Source organism: Mesitornis unicolor, unplaced genomic scaffold, assembly GCF_000695765.1.
Source record: "Mesitornis unicolor isolate BGI_N332 unplaced genomic scaffold, ASM69576v1 scaffold7434, whole genome shotgun sequence".
NCBI classification, from domain to species: domain Eukaryota; kingdom Metazoa; phylum Chordata; class Aves; order Mesitornithiformes; family Mesitornithidae; genus Mesitornis; species Mesitornis unicolor.
The window spans coordinates 837-24094 of NW_010182010.1; the positions used below are offsets into that span (position 1 = coordinate 837).

General features: G+C 39.9%; 1 protein-coding gene across 1 annotated transcript; it reads right to left on the reverse strand.

Moving 5' to 3' along the window:
• Positions 1 to 508: 508 nt before the first annotated feature.
• Positions 509 to 22662, reverse strand: TMEM164 (transmembrane protein 164). The gene is made up of 6 exons (XM_010183617.1): positions 22630 to 22662; positions 19086 to 19138; positions 18534 to 18600; positions 10686 to 10764; positions 1372 to 1472; positions 509 to 974 (listed from the first exon to the last, which is right to left on the reverse strand). The coding sequence occupies exons 1-6, from the start codon at positions 22630 to 22632 to the stop codon at positions 768 to 770; spliced, it is 510 nt and encodes a 169-aa protein (XP_010181919.1). The 5' UTR covers positions 22633 to 22662; the 3' UTR covers positions 509 to 767.
• Positions 22663 to 23258: the final 596 nt, after the last annotated feature.

Below are 23258 nucleotides of genomic sequence, written 5' to 3' on the forward strand. Positions count from 1 at the left end.
CCCATTTTGTTCAAAGTCAGGTGAGAACAGTGGATGAAGCATTTTATCATAGCTTGTATGTAACAAGAGCTTTTTCAACTCACTCAAATAAAAGCATTTAGAAAGCATCAAGATCTGATGGGACTTACCCAGATAGGTATTTATCAACAGCAGCTTAGAAATTAAGTAGTCGATTAAAAAACAACAGCAAAAAAATTTGAATGAGTTACTGTTCACCAGGATTTTCAACCAGCTTAAAGAAAATACAGTAGAACCTCACTGGTCTGCACTTAGGACTGGGAGATTAAGTGTACATCACTTCACCATGACCATTTTGCAACATTCCAGTGCTAAGAGTTAAGCCAGGACAATGCACTTCAACCCCTGTGTCCTGTTCACATCAGTGGTGTGTGGCAATTCAGCTTTATCTCCTATCATACGATATAAATGTACTTATTTAATGGAAAAAGTCAAAATGAGGTAGCACTGCCACTCTTTTTTGCTGAAATGTGGACAGATCCTGGCCTAAATTTATATGGTGGCTCAGCAAAATTCTCCTGTAATCTACACAAAAGGTATAAAACACGAACCTTTTCCAGAATAAGGCCACTAATTTTGCCATTGGCAACAGGCAGTGAGAAACAGCAGTTAAAAAACTTGATTATAGAAGTGTTTTTGAGGCAATAAACTGTGGGGAGAAGTATAAACACATGGTCCTCGTGCCTCCTCTTTGCTTTCCAGTATAAGTATCTCTGCTTGCTGTAGGTGCTACTCCACGGGGAGAAATTTCAGTCTATTTTCTTAGCTGGGAGTCTAAGGAGATTGACGCTACATTTAAAGATGGGGACAGCAGCGTAGAACAGCAGGATTACCAGCTTCCCATGGGTCATGGTCATGACAGTCTGATGTCCAGATGCCCAGATTCTATACCACGGCCCATAAAAAGGATCCGAGACGGCTGGGCACAACATGTTGTTCAAATTCACTTCTGTAACCTGAGAAAGTGACAACGAGTTTAGAAATTAACAGTATTTTTTTGTGTTGTGCTAATTCAGACACCTAAAAATTGTAATTTTGAAATTACTGTATTAATCAGAAACGTTTAGGTGACAATCCTTTGTTCAACACAAGTAGGGCAGCTTTCAGAAGGAAAACGGATCCAAATTCAGTTGTGCGTTTAATAGATGGATTTATGCAGGTACAGAACCAACTTATGAAATATTTTACCGATACTTGTGAGATATGCGATGCAAATGCCTATTAGAAAATGCGATAAAAATTTGCATGCAAGTAGTCTTATCCATGTATATCTGGCCGCTTTGAAAAACCAGTTAGTGTTTTCACTTTGAATGTACTTGCAATCTATCCATTTATTAACCCGTGTTTACTTACCAATCCCAGAATCTGCAAGATGCTAAAATGATATACAAACATAAACCCCGTGGATAAAAGAGCCCACCAGAAATTGCAGAGTGGTTCTGGAGTGTAGATACCTTGAAAAGAAAGGAATACATTAGTGTTCAGCTGAATGGCTGTGTCCATCAAATACTCATGAATAATCCTCTCTCTTCTCCTCTGTGGATGTTAGGGCATCTGGCTTTAGCTGATAACCTCCTCAGTACCATTACAGTAATTAATATTTGAGAGCCTTATTTCTTACCTGGAGCATCCTAATCAGTCTCTTCCCTCCTCCTGGTCAGCAGGAGAATGTACAGTATGTTGCCTCATCAAGCTTGCCTATTTTTCACCAACACCAGTGATTTTTACCTCATTCTTCCTTCTACCCCAGAAGGACTACATGATTTTAAAATACAGGAATGGTATCCATTGAATCTTCAAAAATCAGGTTATTTATACTTAAACACCTGCTTCTTACGGGGCCTGTAACTTCAGCATGCACAGAACTAACACAGGTAGTGGCAGTTCCTGCACGGCTCGATAGTTGAGCACAACCTACTTGTCACTTCCTAATTTTATCTATGTAAAAGTAATCTTGCTCCAATAATGCCAATAAATATTCAAAGATCATATGGTGAGAACAAAAACAGTTTACAGGGCTCTCAAGACTCTTATTAGCAGATGTGAAAATTTCAGTGTAAGATACGGGGCAAATATTATTTTCCTTCCAATGCAATAACTAACCCAGGGATGCAAAAGGCGCACAATGTCACGCTGCTCAGCTGTTCTAAGAAGTTGTAATTTCAGATGATTATAAAAGCACACTGGCCTTTTATCAGCCTTTGCTCTCTGACCCATTATTAGATACTGGAACTGTATCCAGCACTCACAGGACCGCTTGCAGCACACGGCAATGCTCACACCAGCCGTTGCTAGCCAGCACATGCAGTCATTACCAGGAAGATCCAGCAGACTTCAGCATTTACTGTACAAGCACACACTCAAATAACCACATGTGAACTCACCCGACTAAAGCTGGTTTGAGTACACCTGTGTACGGAATTGTGTGTAGATAAAGGCAAATAACTGCTGGAACTTGCTTTATCACACCGCCGTGTTACACTGCATCCTGCCCCAGAGGTTTTGAATCCCTTGAGGGCTGCTTTCCCTCAAGCATTGCTTTCTCAATCCCTGTTGTCCTTTTACAATTCTTCGCTGCGGTTTTCTTCGACAGTTTGTACCCATCGTGCCAGTGCTGTTTGATTTTGCAGTAGCTACCTGAAATGACCTAATTTAAATATCACTTTGTGATTGCCGCAAATTCAAAATCACCCACACTTCCTTGTCTAAAACTGTACCTCTATTCATTGTCCACTCAAAATACCACAGCTTGGCTGCTGCTACTCAACAGAGAGCACCGAGCTGACTGTACACTTGAATGACAGCAGCACATACGCACCCCATGTATCACTCACTGACTTTAATGAGCAGCAGGATCAGTGTAATTACCCAAGATAAAACTGCACACCGGGTTTTAGTAGGCAACCACGATAAACACAAGCAGAGAAGCTACTCTAAAAGCGTAAGGCAGCTTACAAGATTTCTTATCCAGTGGGTAGGTGAAGGTCAGGAGAAATATCTGAATTATCAGCAAAAGTAAAAGTGAACTCCACATGAATAACTTTTAGTGAAGTGTTCCATAGGTGAAGGGACAAAATTCACAAGTCTAATTCTTCAAACACACTTAGGAAGCATGATCCAACAGCTGGCATCCTATTTAGAAAACAGTACAGGAGACTTCACTTAAATAGCAATGATACCCATTAAAATCCACTGCCTGAGAGCATCAGGTACACGACAACACCTTTAATATGGTTTTTCATTACAGAGAGCAAGAGAGGCAACGATGAGCCTTGGTGTCAGCGTTCAGGAGACCACGGCTCTGTTTTGGGCTGCACTAACTTTAAGTGCCATGGTCAAGCTACACAGGAACCCTTTGTGCTCCCTCCTCAGCTGTAGAGAAAACATCATTTGACTTGCAAAGGTTTTTTTGTACTGTCTTTGCAGTTTTAGGTGCATGTTTAAGCTAGATGCAAATCACAATATAAAATTTAAATAAGGCTTCTAAAACAGCTCCCAGAAACTGGCAGATTAGCACTACACCAAATTTCATTTCACGTGAACGCGCCTGGTTGGCAGTTGCCCGTGTTATTTCCAAAGTGTTCAACAAAGCCTGAGAAGAAATGGTCGTGGTCTAAAGAGGAAAACACTCAGAAAAGCCAGAACCCAAAGATCTTGGTATCTGGGGGACTTACAGTGCAGGAGATACAGAAACACTAAAACAGACCCGTGAATCCAGCTATGAAACAAGACTGGAGGGAGAAAGCAGTCATTAAAAGACAGACAACACTGCGTAGGTGGCAAAACAGATCAGTGGCATAATTTGGCTTTGAAGCCAAGCTTCTGATGTCCAGCTTCAATCGAGTCAGGGAATCGGGTTTCAAAATTCACTCAGGAGAGCTGCTCAGGTTCCTGCAGACAAGAATGTCACAAAACTTTAAAAAATATATTAGCAACTCTCACCCTCTACAGGTTTTTGATCTCGCTGTGTAATAGAAAAATCCCTCCTTGCTAGACTTTGCAGTCCTGAAAATAATAGTGCAATTTTCAGCAGCATCATTATTTGGACACCGAGGGACTAAAAGGAAACAATGACCTCCACACAAGAACATTTCACAAAGCTCTGTATTCCCAAGTGTCCTTTGGGAAACTAATTTTAAATTCCTACCTGGGATATTTTCTGTACCTTTCTCATTAGTATAGATTTTATTACTCTGCTGCCCTGCTATTCAGCAGACGGCTGTTTAAGGGAGCAATGTGCTCTATTTTCTGTAGCACATGGTCTGAAACATGCAAACAGGAAAAGTGAGATCCAGCTGAGGGGCTGATTCAATGGCCTGGGTTGTTTTTGGCAAAAGCTACTCAGTGCTTTCACAGGAAATCAAATTCAATAGGTAGCAGTGAGTTTCGCTTTCTGTTCACCAAGCAATCGGTGTATGTCAAGCTCTGAGCACAAGCAATTCTTGTATGTTAAGCGCTTTGAACAATTTAATCCAACGGCCAGTCTGGCACTGATCTCATTCCCAAAAATGCTCACGCCCTGGACAGTTGAGACCATTCCAAATCAGGGGCATCCAAGTAGGCTGCAGATTTGCTCATGTTGAAATAGCACGGCAGAGGATATGTCAGTTTAAATTAGACATCATTATTTTCATAGCATTGATAGGAAGGATTTCACATAGACTGAAGTGTTTCGGGTTCATCGTCTGCTTCTGCAACAAGAGTTTGACCATGGACATGACAAGTGGTTAATTTTGCCATCTAGGAAATGGAAGCATGGCTTTAAAAATCTAAAGCCCAACAGAGACTCAATTCCTTTTACACTGCCTCCCTCCCCAGTGTCCTGTGCCCATTCTAGTGTTCTTACATACTATTTTTTTAAAGTTCTCAAAACACAGATCTGTACAAATCTGAACGTGACTTCATGGTAAGTAATACTCCTTTTGCACTCTGAAAACATAATGCAGGAGAAAATTACTCCTCTGCTTGAATTAGAGAATTAGAACCTAAATATACTACGATTGTTTCATTTCGTAGGGTGTTAAAATAATCTCTTTTTCCCAATTAACGTCTTGCTTTCATTCCCACTACATTCAATAGAGCTTTACCAGGTTTCCAGCCCAGCACACTCCCCTTCAGTAGTCTCAGTTACAGGCAGACCTGCTTAGCCCAAAACACAGAGCAACTGTTACAATTCCTGCCTTTTCAAGCTTATTGAAATGTCAGGGTGAATTTATTTCCATTTTATTTCCAATTTATTTCCATTTTATTTCCCTTGATCCAAGGGTTAATTCTAGCAGCAAGGCCTGCTGAGCTAGCCTAGAGACCAACCTTCATTCTCAGGAGGATGAGCCTGAAACCTGCTGTTTCCTTACAGTGGTTCTGGGTCTCTGTGCAGATTTCAGAATATTGCCTTATGCCAGCAGATTTCTGTTTCCATCAGTGCCAGCTCAGACCAGGGTCTTATTTCACCTGCTCCTCTCAGAAACCATTTTTTATATTCCATAAAGAAGCAGAGCAGCAGTTCTTCCTCCATATAGAAGTAGTTTTTTCCACATACTGGTACACATCCTTCTAACCTTCTCTATCTTTTAGAAATAAATCTTAACAGACCTTGAGCCCACCCAGAGAATGCCACAGTAACTTCATTATTGATTTTGAAGTGTTTACATCCAAGTAATTAAGAGTTTCAGTGAGAGAGCTGTACAGCACGTTATCACTTCAGTGAGGATGAACTACACTGATGACTACCTGACTATATTAAAATATACAGTGATTTTTTTTCCTGGATTACTACTGAGGTATATGATAAACCTTGCTTTGTAACTCCATTTAAAAGGTAAGGAAAGACATAGCTAAATACAGGTAAGCGTCACAAAGTGGGGAAGTGGCTGAGAAAGGGCACGACAGCTAGAAATGTCTTCAAATACGGCCATCCCTCACTCTTGCCAGTAATTCCTAACAGCCAATGGAAAGCACCAGTTGAGATCTGCAATTGCTTTAATTGCTCCCTCCTAATTTATAGCCACAGGAAAAATGATCCTTTCATCCATGCTCCGTATCTGTGTTCTACATCTCACAGCTCAGCCCAGCCTCTCCTCAGGTACGAGGCGCTGCACTGGCTATACAGACCTGCTCTGAAGGGAAGGAGGCACGGTCCATGAGGGGAAAAATAATAAATCACCAACTTCTACTGACTTTCTGAAGTAGAATGAAAATTCTGACTCTATTCCCAGCAAACAACTCACCTCCTACTTCATTCTTTAGGGTGTGTGTATCTTGTGCACAGCTGCACAACAGTGAATCGGCTCTTAAAACACGTGGAGCCAGACCACAGGATTGACCAAAATCTGCAAGCCCATAACTGGCAGGTTTGGCTCCGGAAGAAGATTCTGCCCCCCCAGAAGAATACAACTAAAATAAATTTACTTTCTCCACAGTGTGGACAACCTGTATTTGAATTGTGAATCTGCAATTCATTTCAAAAGCCATTTGGGCAGAGCGGATGCTGGAGACCATCTCCCCCTGCAGGCCTCAGTGTGGGAACCACACCACCACTGAGGGACACCCAGCACTTCAGCTACAGCTCTTCATACAGCAGATTGCTCTTTCAAGTGACAAAATCCTTAAAAATTCTCAACACTAACATCCTTTTCTACTTCCTTAAGCTATTAAGTCAACTAAATAACACTGGAGATCTCAAAATCTCCTGAACCCCACTGCTAGGGAACTGCTATAAATTAACCATTATTTCAAACTGTTGTGGAATGATACAACTTGCTCACAGCACTCTGGAAGTAACCATTCCACTTTGATTAAATTTCAGTATGATTTGAAACTCTGGAATAAGGTGCATATCTAATCCTGTCAAACCTGTCCACAGATCTGATCAAACTCACTTAAGGACCAAGAGAGTCCAGAACTGCAAGTCTCTGAGGCTGATGCAGTGCCAACTAGATTCTTTTAAAGTATGTTAAGAGTATATAATTAGAAGAAATAAGTTGTCCTGAACACCACTGAAGGTCTCTAATATCTTCCTCTTAGAAGGTCAGGTTAGTGCGTTGTTGCAATAGTTGTGGCAGTTTGGGACATTACACTTCCTCAGCTGCCATCTCCCTAAGCCTCCTATCGGCAATCTGTGCCCCAGGATACTTATCTGAGCACAGTCCTATGCTTCAGAAGACCAGCTCGGTTGTAGATGACAGTGGTTTGAGGAGTTTTTCAATGAAGGGGTTGGTTCCATGGTCTAAATCCATGGTCTCTGCTATACAAAAAAGATGCAGACAGGTTGGAAGGGGTTCGGAGAAGGGTCATGAGGATGATCAGAAGACTGGAAGACCTGCGGTATGAAGAAAGGCTGAGAAAAGTGGACCTGTTCAGCCTTGGTAAGAGAAGGCTTAGGGGAGACCTTATCACCATGTACCAGTACATAAAGGGTGGCTGCCAAGAAGATGGAGACTCCCTTTTCACAAGGAGTCACATGGAGAAGACGAGGGGTAATGGACACAAGTTGCTTCTGGAGAGATTCTGACTGAACTCCAGAAGAAATTTCTTTACCATGAGATCAATCAGACAACAGGACCATCTCATAGGGGAAGTGGTAAATTCCCCTACACTGGTCAGTTTTGAGAGTCAGCTTGACAGGGTGCTGACTCATCTCATTTAAACTATGCTTTTTCCTCGAGAGGTTGGACTGGATGATCCTTGTGGTCCCTTCCAACCTGGTATTCTGTGATTCTATGAAATCTGCACTGCTGTGGTTCTGGTCGTCTTCCTCCCACCTTGACCAGTTCATCCATTGCACCTCCTTTTCCCAGTCCTAGCACTCATCTGATCCAACACTAAACCAAGCCAGAAGCTACGAAAGCCTTCACACTTTTTTTGAACAGGGAAGCAATGGTCTCGCCTCCCAAGGACGAGAGAAATCAGTGACCTACAGCTCTGGTTCAGCCTACCCAGCCATTTCAGAAATGCTGTGTCCTGCCCAGATCCATACTATGATTTTTGGCAGGGTTCACAGGTGATACAAGGTGAGATTCATTCAGCAAAACAGTTGCCAACTGCAGAGATAATTCCTATAAGAACTGCCTTGAGGTAGGAATCTTCTATGCTGGCCTCTTACATCTCCACTACATCTGTTTTGCATGAGAGCCAATTAGTGCAGCCAAGAAAGATCTGAGCAGTAGCACTAAAGCATTTATTTTGTCTAGCCTGGCAAGCATGAGTATGTATACACACACACATACATGCTTGGAAAGAAACCATGTTAGAAAGAGAAGTATGGAAATTTATATTCACCTAGTGCAGAGGGTAGGAGTGGGAACAGAAAGAGGTCTTAATCCCCAAGAAGAAATACATCCTTGAGCTTCAGTGAGCTCACTGGCAACACTGAAGCCTGAGCTCCACAGGTCTCTCATCAATTTGATTCTAAGCATGGTAAAGACCCCACACTTACATGGGGGAGGGTGAAGGTGATGCTGCCAGTGCAACGTGACCTGTTTGCACTACTGTAACGAACAGCAGGGGGAGAAAGAGGAGAAATTATTACAGCCCTTGCTTACCATCACCCGATTTGCTTTCATAAAGGAAACACTTCAACAGGTAATTTACTGTGTGCATGACCGGTATGATACGCACTGGCACATCCACAAACCTGGACAGGAAATCAAGTCTGCTCAGCCTTCCTTTGAGAAGTGTTAATATTGACTGAGATCCTATTAAGGCTATCAGCAATACTGGCAGATTCCCAGTAAAAGTGCAGTAGTACATTTTTCCGAACACAATCCATTCCTTGTCATTTCCCCAATTTTACTGCCCTTCAATTACTTCTCCCAGTCATAATCCAAAGATTCGCTGATGGAAATTGCTACTTAAAAATGCAGAAATAAAGCTGCTTGCTGATCAACATCAGTGATGAAAAAGCAATTTTCAGGAGATATAGTTAGGATAAAGGGTGTGATCTACTCAGAAAGTACTTTAAACAAAGGTGCTAGTGAAATGGCAAAGTACTAACAAATGTTAAATTTTCCATCAAGAAATCATTCATCAGGTCTCCCGTGGCACTACCCAACTACTGCAGAAGTCCAAGGGTCAGCGCAGTGAGCAGGACGCAACCACATAAGAAATGAAACATCATTAGTTACACAGCCTGGGGCAAGCCCTATTGATACCCTTAGGCAGCAAAGTGGTGTCAGAAGTGTCACCGCTATCCTGTCAACATTAGATGGCAGCAAATAGCTGAAATTATTTAATAAAGGGCAAAAAATTAGAGAACTGCACTGAAATGACAGCTGTACAACACGAAGCCCTTCCAACTGCAGAGATTGCCCTGTGAGCCCCAGAAAATGGGGGCTGAAGAACCCGGAGAGCCTTTACTTCAAACCAAACCAACCCAACCAACCAAAAAATCCCCGGAGGAACAGATCAAGTGACAACTAAGGCCAAACTTTAAAGCAAAAGAAACATCTGTCTTATAATGGTGTTACATGGGGATTTCAAGGCCACCAAAAGAAGGAATTTAATGGTATCACAAGAGCTCAGTTTGCCACTGCCCACAGAGCACTACACAGCTGCTTGCACCTTCTCCCCCCTCTCCCCGTCCCCCTTACACAATGATTCAGGGTTTGTGTAACTTCTAGAACTACCCTGCACTTCAGCATTACTTGCCAGAATTTTAAGGTATCACAGACGGATTAAAATTAAACATGACTGGGACATTTCTTTGGTAAGAGCAAGAATCAGACTGATCTTCTGAAGTGTGACACCTCACTTTTTACTTTAGATCATTTTCACTGAGTTTCACTCAGCAGTGAAAAACAAAAAAGGTTACAAACCTACAGTGAAATAAGTGTGAAGGATTATAAGTGGCTGCTGGTATAAAATACAAATGATTCACCAGAATGGAAGAGGCGGACTATGCTTGTTTTGAGTTTTGCTGTGTATCCCGTTGCTAGACATCACATCCTCAGGGTTTTCATCAAAGGCTACTGAACATTTGGACCATAAATTATTATATTTTATTTTCTGGATGAAACAATTTAGCTCTGCTAGAAAATGCAGCTGGAGGCACGTCAACACTAGAGGGGGGCAGAGCATCACACCAGCTGAGTACAGACTGCAGTCCCTGCCAAGGAATTAGGCAATTAAAAAATCATCACTGGCCAGTGGAGCAATATGGGATTCGCAGACTTACTGAACTGTTATGTGAATGCAAGATGGTAACCTTGTTAGAAAAGAAAAGAAGCAATTTAGCTCATTTCACCAATATGTGTCGCTACATTTCAGTAGAGCTGCAGAATTTCAGGAATCCAGCTAGCTGACTAATATTTATGTGGAGATCAAATAATGATTTGTTTTTCCAGCTCATTTTCAGTTGCGCAAGTTCTCAAGAGACGTCCAACAAGGCAAAAGTCTTAAGATGGCAGAGATACAATGCAAGAGGACAGAGCCATTATGCCAATACAACAGTCTTGATATTCCTTTGGGCAAAGACCACTTTAATTCCCATTTCAGTGCCTGACGCAAGTTTCTGTTACCCAGGTCAGAACTCCAACTTAACACAAGAAACTATTAAGTAACAACATACAGAAAATTGGTTAAAAAAAGAGTAAGAGTAAAGCCTGTTAGCCATTGAACGCAGCTTTTTCATTGCACGGGACGAATTCAATACGTCTAAATTGCCAACCTACCTCCTTTCTGCAGCAGATAGATGGGCACAACATAGAGCATCACATGCTGGATGTAATAAATTTCCATTTCAAATGGAAGCTGTGAAATAAGAAAAAATACTTGTAAATGTTTTTCATCACTTAACAACTGAGTTACAAGGAACCGTTCTCCTCATGAACCACTGACAATCCCTTCAGTGCAGTTATTTTATCAGATTTATAGCAACTGCATGCATGAGACTGCTAAGCTTCACCAAACATAAAATAAAATAACCAGTATCTTACTGGTTTTAAAGAGAAGATGTATGTAAACAACTTACCAGTTAGTAGTAAATCAGGTATTTCTCACTTTCTGACAACTTTTGGGAAATTACAATTAGTCCTTCATGTGTTTAGTTGAACTTGTGTTACTTCTTAGGGGAGAAATCAGACTGTGCTAAAATAATACTGTGCTAAAAATAACTTGAGCCACAACTCCAGACCCAACTAATTCAAGCTCTTTATCAGTTAGAAAAGGTGATGCACTGTATTTGAAAGTTATTCCCATCTGTAACTGCCTTTGCCTATAGCTATTTGTTAAACTACCCCACCACGTTTAAAACTGACCAGTAGTAGGAAAGATTGAAAAAATTCAGAATTCAACTTCTTGCTGCAGCTCACTTACAAAGCTGAAAAGACATCCTTTTCTGTTATTTTTAATAGACGTATCCATATATACCCAGATATATATATGTATTTATTTTATACACCACCACACGAGTATGAAATCTCACAGGAATAACACAAAGCCATCAGTTTGGGTTCAAATGCAGACTCATTCTATCACTGTACAGGCTAAAGTGAATCCAGATGCAAGTGCCACCATCATGGCTTGTCTGTTGGAAGGAAAAAAAAAGGACGGGGGAAAAAAAAGTGCCTTCCTTTTCTATTGCTGTTCTGAGACACTGAAGTCAGTGTTGAAATAGAAATATAGAAAAAAAATTCTGTGTCTACAGCAGTAAAGAGAGGTTGAAAGAAAGACTGGGTTTCTTCCTAGATAGCAGTCAATAAACAGCTGGTAATTAACATAGTGACCTTTTAAATGCAACAACAATTCTTACATCCTATTTTGAACGTAAAAGATGCTAAAACCAGTAAGTGGATCTGCTGGTCCTGGCATCCCCAGCTGGACACCATCAGTGTCCTGACTGCAGCCTCCAAGGTGTTCAGCCAACTCTTGGGAGACCAAGCTAAAAAAACCCCTTCCGTGCAATCTGTTGGGTTTTTTTATTCCAAGTATTCAGTATTAAAACATAAAATAAAGCAAAATAATAGTATACAAATGCAAGAACTTCATGGATGTTGTGAGGTTTTCTGAATCTGAATCTTTGCTGCTGCCCCTTGTTGGAAGCCACAGAGGGCAGAGTGAAGGAATCACAATTATTTGGGAAGAGCAGTTTTCCTAACTGTGGAAAAGCTGCACCTCTCCCAGTTGGAGCTGGTGCCCTTCAGAAACAACGGCTCCTGATATAAACACACAACAGGAGGCACTCACTCCTGCCAAGGAGGTTCTCTATTTAAATATCTGTGCTTTCAGAAGGGCTTCTGCGCTCGCTGAGATACAAGGGGCAGTCACGCAAACACCACGCTCAGGACACTTCTGCAAACACAGTGACAGTTGTGTTGCCGCAGTACTGTTGACAATATATGTTTTTGTGTGTAAAACAAAACATCTTTTTTTCACTAGAAAAGACTGCTTGTTCTGCAGCCTGGCTAATGATGCAAGTGTGTTTCCTGGTGTAGAGCTGCAAAAGCAGAATTTCTGTACAACCGAGCACTCAAGGCTACAACAGACAGAAAAAGAGCAAACACAAAAGGTGAATTATAAAGTTGTACTGACCACTGACACGCCTAGCTCTAAAGGTCCTGTCTATAAATTGTTTTATCAATAAAAGCCTCACTCACAGACAGCAGACAGGTATCTTTTATATGCAGAGAAACTGCAAGTAAAGACAAGGTAGAAGAGATCCACCCATCACTCTAGGATGTACATTAGTTGTTAATTTACTTACTTTTTTTGGACTAAACTGTCTCCCTTACCAGCTGCCAGCATCACTCTTGCTGCATTTCATCTTGTTTCTCTTTCTCAGAATCTTAAAACTATGGACAAAAGGACAAATTACTTATTTCTTCTACTAACTTACATTCTAGGCTCCCTTAACGATGTAAATGAATACAGAGGACAGGCTACTCTATTTATTACTCCAGTGAGGTTTTCTCCTTTAAAGATTCTTACCTGTGGCAAAGAAATTCTGCTTCATCTATTCATAGGTGGAATAGATGAATATATACAAATATACATTGGTGTAAAATCCTCTAGGTTTCAAAACACACCAATCTAACACTGACATACCCAATTCCTCTAATATACAAGATCAAAACATGCTAACAAAGTACTCTGGAAAGAACTATCTGGAGTATTCACTTCTTACTGTCTGTAATGAAGTTTCTGTTAGAAAATAAGTGGTGTTTTGTTCCTCCACGAAGAGTTTGGCTCAAAGCAGCCACATGTGGTCCTAGCCCCACAGCAGCCTGGTACAACGCAGATTTAGAAGTGCCACATTCCTTGGACAAACACTGAAGGCATTTTGGAAAGTGCCCCAAACAGTGAGCAAGAAATGGACCTCCACCCGGGAACTGGTAAGTTAAGCACAGTCTTACTGGTCTACATTGCTTGCGAGACAATATACAAGAGATGCCAGCAGTAGAGTGGAGCCCAAAAGACAGATATTCAGCTGGGCTTCTCTCAAAAGAGTATGGCGCACAATACTAGTTTAAGTTTAAACCCAGCTGGATGCAGCAGTTGGTTTTCAGTGGGCAAGGAGGTCACCACTTTGCTATTTTCTGAAATCAGCACTCCTGCCTCTGTTAACTGTTTATACCTTGACCTTACGTTTGCAACAACAGCTCAAGACCTGTCCTGTGCAGGAGCTCTCCCTCCAGCATCCTCTACAAAAACTGCAGAGAATGGCAGAAATAGGAGTATAAATAATTCAATGTCCAGATTCTGGTCTTTTCTGTAGCACATCCAGCACAAAGTCAAGTAAACATCCAGTGTTGTTCTGTACCAGTCACCTTCTCAAGACACAGCCAGGAACTCACGCTCATAACCTGAAATCAGTAACTAGGTTCCTAAATGTAATCAGTAATCAAAGAAATAAACTAGAAACATAGGTTTTTCTTTTTACTTGGAAAGCAGACCATAGAACAGATTAAACAACAGAGAGAACGAACCTATATAAAGCTATACAATACAAAAATCATGGCGCAAACAGCTAACAGGCCCACATAACATACTGGTTACTTAGCATATTTAGGATTATGACAGCAAATTACTTACTTGGCAGAGAAGAAACAGCTGCCAGAGAAGAAGAATGGTCTAAAAACAGACTTAAAAGAAAACAACCCAAACACAAGCAGCATTTGGAACGCAGAGAATTTCCAGTCTTAGCAGGACCCATTTCTCCAGCACACGTCTAAAATGACAAAGAGCAAAGCTGCCCCACGCTCGAGTGGGGAGTTACACTCCCGCTACCTGGCACTTCTACAGCTCATACATCTGGTGCAGATCAGGAGAGATGTTCCCAGGTATCTGAATACTGGGAAAGCGTAGACTGTGAAAAATGTTTACGTTGATGTTGGCATTAATGTCAACAACAAAGCCCCTTGAAAGTCACAGGGCTGTCACCCATCTGCAGGATGGTCTAAAGCAGCAGCCCAGATTTTATTTGCAGCAATTCCTTCTCGTTATATCTTATGGGCAGTGTTTCAGGCAGATTCCCTGCCATACACCCGATGTGTGATTATTATGAATATATACTGATGAGTCCCAATAAACAATCTGTTTTAAGTGGGCATCTCAACCACTATCCACCCTCGCAGCCATTCTACACAATCCAGTTAGTGCAGGGAATTATAATTCCCTTAAAGTATCATTAATTCATCAGTTTTATCAATGAATTTTATCTAGTTCACATTTTCAGTTAATCCTGTTAGGGTGGGGCATATATACAGAGGGAAAGGAGCAGAATGCACCCCTGCTACCCAGGGCAGTGTTAGCAGGCACGAGCAGTGTCACTCATGGGAATTTATATTTTAAAAAAGCATCTTTTGTGCTGACCGCCTGTGGAGCGAAGACATCGTAGAACACAGGACCGGAAATAATGAGGAAGATGGAGGGTGTTTTGAAATTTAGCACAGTTTTGAATATTTGACTAGAACTACATTTGATGTTTAATACATGTCATAAAATGGCACCGCTGTCTTCTGGTCACTCGATTTGATTATACAAACCAGCTCACATTAATGATGCCATGGACACAATCAGGCATCTGTAGAGCCAAATCTAAAACCAGGGATTATATGAAGTAAATAATACTAATTTCAGAAATACTATTTTCCAATTCTTCTAGATGTAATATTAAGACTACTTATCACCACCAGCAGAAGGCAGATTTACATTACCAAATAAAAATGTGACTGTGGACTCCACTTGCACACCCATAGCATTTTAACGCACATAGCACAGAAAACTGCCAAACGATCCAGAAACCCAGGCTTTAGCATCTACCAGCAACCAAAGCACAACCACTCAACAGCCCCCAATGTGCAACTGTTCCATTATTTTCCCTTGTGCGAGTCAGATTAAGCCAGTTTAGATACGACAAAATGTGCTACCATAACCTATTCCATTTTGCCATGTAGGTACAGGCATTTCAGGCAAACTATTTAGTTTGTAAGTAGTGCTCCGAGTATGATTCTGTTCCTAAAACAGACTCAGAATGCGTACCTCAAGCCAAATAGCTCTAATAATAGAATAGAGCAGCTTCTGGAAACATTAAAACTGCACCATCTCAGGCATGCGAGCACTGACAGCAAGTCCAACACCTCTGGGACATGTCCTGTTTTTTACTTTATCAACATTTTCAGGACACCAGCTTGCAGAAAATACCACTTTTAAACCAGTGGAAAGAGTTTCCCAGAAAATCTGATTAATGCAATGTGAAAGCTCAGACAAAGCAGTTGCTCTCCAAACACTTGGTGTCCTTGTGGCAGTTTAAATGAATTTACTACTCACACAGCTGGGTCATCAGGACCTACACTGCCTTTCATGTAAGTAGAGTAAAAGCAATTCTTTCTGCTCCTGTATATCCCCTTACACCTTTCTAGGCTCCCACTTGGGAACCCAACAATCTGATTCCCTCTTTTCTATTTACTTTAAAAGATTCCCCTATTTTCCATGTGAATTGTTGATGTTGAACAAGCATGATTTGCATCATGGTAAAGGATTCAAATTATGAGAGAAAACTAAAATACCCTCTATTTCTGAAAGGGTAATAAGAAAACTCACAGAAACATTAACTGAATAAGAAACAAACTGTTTTGTATCTATCAATGACTACTCCGGTGCACAAAAATTTAACAGATACGTTACAAAAAAGTATAACCAAGTATACAAAATTTTGTATGAGACATGTACACATTAAAATATATGGCTTAAAATATCTTAAAACTGAAATTAAAAGTTGAGGCATAGAGACACAACAATTCTTGACTGAATCAGAAGTTCTTCACTTAGCTTCTACAAACCAGAGCTGGCAGCATGGGCAAAATTACTGCCATTTTTAAGACTTCCTACTAGGTTTTAAGAGCCATTCACTGCTTTCAGGCCAATGTCAGTGTGAACAGCTACAGCGACAGTTGCAGAGCAGAATGTGTGTCTGCCACAGCGGATCTGGGTCAAAGCAGCAGCGCTATAAAACATCGCTCACATTACCCTGTGCCAGAAGAAACACGGAAAAGAGAACAGCCTAGCAAGCAGCTGTTAGGCCAAAAATATCCCAAGTTGTATTTATTCCAAAAATATTTGCTCTTGGACATTATCCTTTGGCTCCTCTATCCCTAATTAAGGAGAAAAATTTATATAATTAGTCTGTATTTTTCCTGTTTAATCACCACTGCCCTAATATGAATGAGATCTGTGACAATAGCTGAGAAAATACAAAGTAATGATTTATTAAGTGTTTCAATATTTTATCCTGAAAAGGTTACTCACAAGAATCATTTTGTTATGCTAAAGTTTACATTTACTTAAAAACTAGATAGTTTGAAATGCTAAATAAAAAAGAGGCCTCGTTATCAGGAAAAAACACTGGTTTTATTCATTTGATGCCCCTTCAGCAATATCGAGTTTTATTAAAAAATAACTGCAAACTGCACATAAGCTGTTACCGTACAGAAAATACATGTAGTTACCAGATTAGGAAGGGCAATGTAAATCTTGAAAGAACTCTAGGGTTATCGGCAGGGGGATTGGACTGGATGATCTTTTGAGGTCCCTTCCAATCCCTAACATTCTGTGATTCTGTGATTCTGTGATTATACTGCTAAATCCACTGAAAACTGAAAAATATGATCCAACCTCCTGTGCATGTGTGTGTCATGCTTTACGGAAGATTATTTGTGACATGTAAAAGCCTACAGATGCATCATCCTCTCTCTAGTAACTAAACTGTGTCTCAATGCAAAATTTCATAGTATTAAAGAGTGGAAAAAAGAAACCACTTACAAGCCGACAATTAATCTGTCAGGTTTTGGGTCTCCCAGCTACCAGTGTGAGTTACCAGATTAGGAAGGGCAATATAAATCTTGAAAGAACGCTAGGGTTATTATATTGCTAAATCCACTGAAAACTGAAATACATGATCCAACCTCCTGTGCATGTGTGTGTCATGCTTTACAGAAGATTATTTGTGACACGTAAAAGCCTACAGATGCATTATCCTCTCTCTAGTAACTAAACTGTGTCTCAATGCAAAATTTCATAGTATTAAAGAGTGGAAAAAAGAAACCACTTACAAGCCGACAATTAATCTGTCAGGTTTTGGGTCTCCCAGCTACCAGTGTGGCCAACCAACACAGCACATCATCCATAAAGTTCAATACAGATGCAGACTTTTATATTTAATCTTATTAAGACAGTCGAAAATTGCAAACGGACAGCCACTAACGAGATTTGTAATGGAGCCTAAAGTCCACAACTATTTTGTTAATGATATCATTAATTCACATGCCATGCGGATATAGATACCAGTACTTTATCCAGACACCAGAAACATGGAAGTGAACTCTATCTTAAACCAAACATTTAAATAATTGCAACAGTAGATTTTTGCAAATCAGTCAAATGACAAAAAACGAACCAGCACGTAGGCATATATGCATATACACATACACACCCCCTACATATGCATAAAATAATCCTTACAAATATTTTATATGGCTTAGGATAACTTTTCCTACCATTAACTCTTGACAGGTTGAAGACTATTTCTAGGGACACCAACAGGGTAATTTTTGTCCAGGAGACAGGAGTTTTAGAGCAGATTTGAAAACCTGGATGGAAAAAAGAAAGTTCCTGTGCCTAATCTTGGAGAAAGGGGGTGACAGCCACCAACAACATTGGCATTCTCCATGCCTGAGGAATCTCACATTTACATAGAGTCTGAAAAGCCTAAAACTGAGTTTTGACCACAGGACACGGCACTAACCTATGAAAGCCTCTTTCAAAGCCATTCAGTTTTCCGTCTGTTTAAAGGCTAAATTTTTTCTACAGCTCGAATACAGCAGTGTTAGCTTTCCACATTGATTTATAAACACAACAAAAATCCAAGATTGGTATTTTGGCTCCACTGTAGTGGCCTGTACCAGAATCTACAGCCTGGCAACATGATCTTTAGAAGGTCAAACAAAGCAAACATCTAACATCTTTCCAAATAAAATCTTTTAGAAATAAATAAAAAAGGAGGAGGAAAAGTACAGTACACTCACCAGGCGTGTGTTAACAACAGGAAATAGCAATGCCAAGAGGGCCCCATTCAGCATATGCATCTGCAACCTTGGAAAAGAGACGGGACATCATTTTCACGACGGAAATCAAATGCAGTGTTTTCACGTATTTGATGTAGTATCTCTCCAATAAAAGGTCAGCAAGATTTTGCTTTCACTATTTAACTTATATCCACCACTTTAAAACTAGACCCATACAGTGTCTATGGCCTTCAGTGGAGCCCAGTTACAAGTTTAGAGAGGGTAATAAAAAGGTAAAATTACACAAGCGCATACGTTAATCTGTAGAAAGATGCCTGCACTCTCCTCTGTCACTGAGTTAATTTGTGTTGCTAATTGAGGCCAAAACCACCCGTACAGAAGAATCAAGAGTATGTGGCTCAACACCCACCTTTTTCATGGTCTCATTTTTCAATGCAAACAATATGCCTTTCCAACTGGATTTATATCTTAATATTTTATGACTTAACCACTGATTAACTTCTAAAATATGTTATGCAAGCAGACAGAAATACAGCAAGGAAGAGGCATTACCTGAAGAGAATCATTGCAATCCGACATGGAGGGCAGGCAAGAAGAAAAATCTGAAATGTTAGAAACAAATTGAAATTAATGATATGATCTCCTTTAGACTCCATTTTCTGTATCATTCTTTTCCAGTTTTGTCTGTCACAAATCATTTCTCACCAGAAAAACTGTCTAAAAATAACTATCTTTTCCCATACTACTTGCATGTGATTGATGAGAGAAAAAGAAATACTTAATGTTTCTAAGCATGCATGTCCCTCTGTTACGAGGGAGCTTTCAGAAAATAAGTCTGACTTCTATTTTTATGACAGCAGAGAAATCATAACTGGAATATTTATGTTAAAACTTTATGATAATGATAATTTGAAGTGATCTTCAGATGTTTCAGCTTTAACAGTTTAACATCAAGCACTTTCTCTCTAAATACGTATATACTTTCTGTGATAAATAAACCTCAGCTTCTTAAAAGGGATGTTTTACAGGACAGCCTTATATCTGATTTTCAAAGAACTGTATCACAGAGTCACTTCAAACATTATAAAAAGTATCATCACTCTGCTCAGAGTAATTAGCAGTCTTAACATATCTGGTTCATAGCTCACAAGCTCCAACACAAGTGTTCACAGACTTAGCCCATAATCATATTACATTTTACTGTCACACTGGAAATCAAACCCTTTGCCTTGCAGGAGGAAATGGCTATGTCTGATACACCAACAATGTCTTACCACATTAGCAGCGTGGCTCTGAAGCCTCTCTTTTCCTACTGGAGCTCTCAACGTTTTACACACCCAGATGTTAACCCCCCACCACTGACACTGCAGAGCTCTCATGTAAACATGGCAGCATATAAAAAATATTATTAATAATACATTTTAAAACACACTGAAGGAGGCTTCTCTTTGTTCAAGGCAGAATAACTAACTTTCCATTTAGAGGAAACACCAAGAAACACCTTCAGTGCCCTTCCTTACTCTGTCAGATCCGCTTGCTGTTCCATTGCAAACAAAAAGAAGGAGAAAAGAGTTAACTAGAAATCAAAAATGTACAAAAGTAACTGTTTTGAGAGGGAAAACCAAGATCTACTCTGAAAAGATATGCACAAATCTTTGTTCAAAAAGGATGGGACTGAAGGGTACAACAGCAATATTGTCTCTCGAGTAAAATAACTTCAAATATCTAAGCCTGGTTACCACTCCATTCATTAAATGTTATTGCCTCACTCCATTAGGACTCAAAACAGGGAGAGCTCACTGATTTTGGGGGTTTTTTTTGGTGCTATGACTTGGCTGGCTCTCCAGGGTTTTTTTATTTAAATCCATTCCAAACCTCTACAAAATATTACACCCAAGAGCTCCTTCAGAAGTATTTTAATGACACTATTTTTCAGTGAGTACACTGAGAAAGCGCCATCAAAACTTGCCACGAAAGGCTTTTCTTCTGCCAGTCTCAGTTCCGCTGAGACAGGAACATGCGTAACACTCAGATCATCGTGTTTGATCAGAAACAAGCTAAAAAGAGCAAAGACTACAATTCAAAAGGTAGTAGGAGAACAAGGCACACAACTCCAACCATCTCAGATTAAACATAACATGAAGCAGCACTTACAGCATCAGTGGGAACGCTTACAGATGGCTGAGGAGGGCTGTTTCTGGCAGGAGACACCTAAACACGCTACAACTAAAACCACTGCATCTCACATCTGCAGCACACATTGCATTTACTTCTCAAAACAGTCCCCGAGCCGCCTGTTTGATTTAGTATTGCGTTGCAGCAGACTGGAAACAGAGCTTTCTTTTCCAGCATTCCAGTCATGATCACTTAGCCAGGTCAATGGATTATTTTAGTATACTGCTTCAAAATCAAAACTTCAAGAGGTTAAATTTTAATTTCTACTTGAAATACTCAGAGCGATGTGAAAAATTCATGGAAACTGGATTCACCCAAAATTGGAATTAATTTTTTAAAAAAGAAAAGAAATAGAGAGATGGGTTTTGGTCAATCTGCACTGAAATAAAGATTTTCACCCTTTCTTAGGTGTATCAAAGCACACCTCAGAGCAGAAGAGATTAAGAGCTGTTTAAAAAGCTAAAATGCAGTGGTAAGGCTGTATTTCACTGTACATACGAAAACCATTCATTTTCCCCCATGATGGTAATATGTAAGGCAAGGAACATTCAAACAGCTGGAGAATTTTAAAAATATACAAAACTTTGTTAATTATTTCTAAAATTATTATTTTAAGCAAGTCCAAAACAATCACCCTATCATTGATCAGACAGGAATGGTTTAGCAACTCCATCATACAGCTTCAATTCAGCATCTACACATGTTAGATGTCAACTGTTTTTATGAACTATCAGTACAGCACAGAGCAGCTAAATCTCTTAAAAGGCATCTGCTTGCCTTCTGAAAGGTAACTTCAAAAAAACAAGTATCTTAACCGTGGTTTGACAAGTTCAGACTGAAATCTGAAAAGAGAACAGGGATCATAAGATGTTACATTCCCATTGCCAAATAGCAGCAAATGGAACGTATTTAATATTTTAGCATTAAAATCACAGCTGCCTTGCTGCGGCTGTCAGACAGGTTCAGGGATTAATTAACGTGTGCTGTGGAATTGTTAATCTAACGTTAAGAGTACTCCTGATTCAAAGCACTACTGCTGGCAGAGCATGAAGTAATATTACAGCAGTTTGTGTTACATACATCACATACGGTCGTTGGGACATTCTGGATGAGTCTCCCCCTCCATAGCCTTGGTTTCTTTCCTTGACAAACTTGTGCTCACCTTTTATAGTCTTAGGTCAAAGATTCCGAGACTTGTCATATTCTAGGATTAATTATTAACATAAGACTCAGGTCTTTCTATGTGTGCAGTAGCATTAGTTATCACATCTTAGGAATTAGTCTTCAAGAGAAAAAGTGTCACTGTGGCTATTTTTCTTCCTTTTTCTCTAATCACTATCGGCACCAGCCCTGTACCAGCAGTGGGTTACTTCATTCCCCATTCCTAGCTTCATGCTTTAGCAAAACCTGACAATCAAAAACTTATCTGGGGGTTAAAGAACAAAAAAGACTGAATTAAACAAATAAATAAATCAGAAGTAAAATTTCTTAAGAAAATTTAACTTGCACTGAATTTAAATTAATTTGCATTTACATCTGTCAGTGACACTGCAGAAGCCTGCCTGAGTTCACAGTAAGATTCTCACATGCACATTCATATACATTCACTTTTCTTTTTCCCCAAGCATCACGTTTCATATCTGTTTCCTATGGAAGCAAAACCATCGTAGCAAAGTCCTGCTCTGCTCTGCCTAAAGGACCCAGCAATTCCTCAATTTGTAGGATTCTACAACAAAAAATTGTTGTCTTTAATAACAGCAGGATAACAAATATCTAATAGCTTTATTATTACAAATAATTTTTCCCAAAGAAACAGAAACACAATCCAGAAAAAGCTTAGGCATATAACATCGTATCCCTGAAAATTTAAGTTGGCATTTCTCTAACTACCAAAGTATTAAAATATAAACAATTAAATTCACATGACACTAACTACTTGGCAATCTGAATAAATGTAAATCCTTACCACATCTATCTAAAGCCCTGAGGAAGCGTCACGACAAACGCGAGTCCCACTGAACGCTTTGCAGGTTCCACACTGATGGTACACAACTTGTTCTCGGTGAACTTCAACACCGCTGCAAGTGCTGCAGTGAACGTGGTTGATGTACAACCAACACAGTCAAAGTCACTGTGAGCAGGAGTGTGAATATTCACAGCGGTGCAAGGGAGACAACAAAGAAGGGGGTTTTAGAATGGAAAATAAAGAAACTAAATGGAAGAGGAAAAAAGAAATGGGGAAAAAAGCAAAGGCCTGTCTCTCCATAGCATGTTGCTCAAACTACGTATGTTACACTTTGATTGGTATTTGCTTTAAGTCTATGATGGTCTCATCAAAACAAACCAGTATCTGATTATCTAATTATTCATTTAATGGCCTTTAGATAATAACCCTCAGTGGAAATATTTGGGGCAAGACAAAGAGAAAGTTAAGCTTTTTAATTTACTATTTCCAATCATGCAATTCCTACTCCTTTTGAGAGAGTAAGATTACTTCTTGTCAATTATATCTTTTTCTCCTAAGAACATACGGAATAAAGGAGAGAATCT

Bases quoted from the DNA above. Each gene is read 5' to 3' on its own strand.
- TMEM164 (XM_010183617.1), bottom strand. The intron at 18,601-19,085 runs GTAATGCCTCTT...CTCTTTTCCAAG, and splicing joins ATTGCAATGATTCTCTTCAG to GTTGCAGATGCATATGCTGA. The intron at 1,473-10,685 runs GTAGGTTGGCAA...TTTCTTTTCAAG, and splicing joins CTATCTGCTGCAGAAAGGAG to GTATCTACACTCCAGAACCA.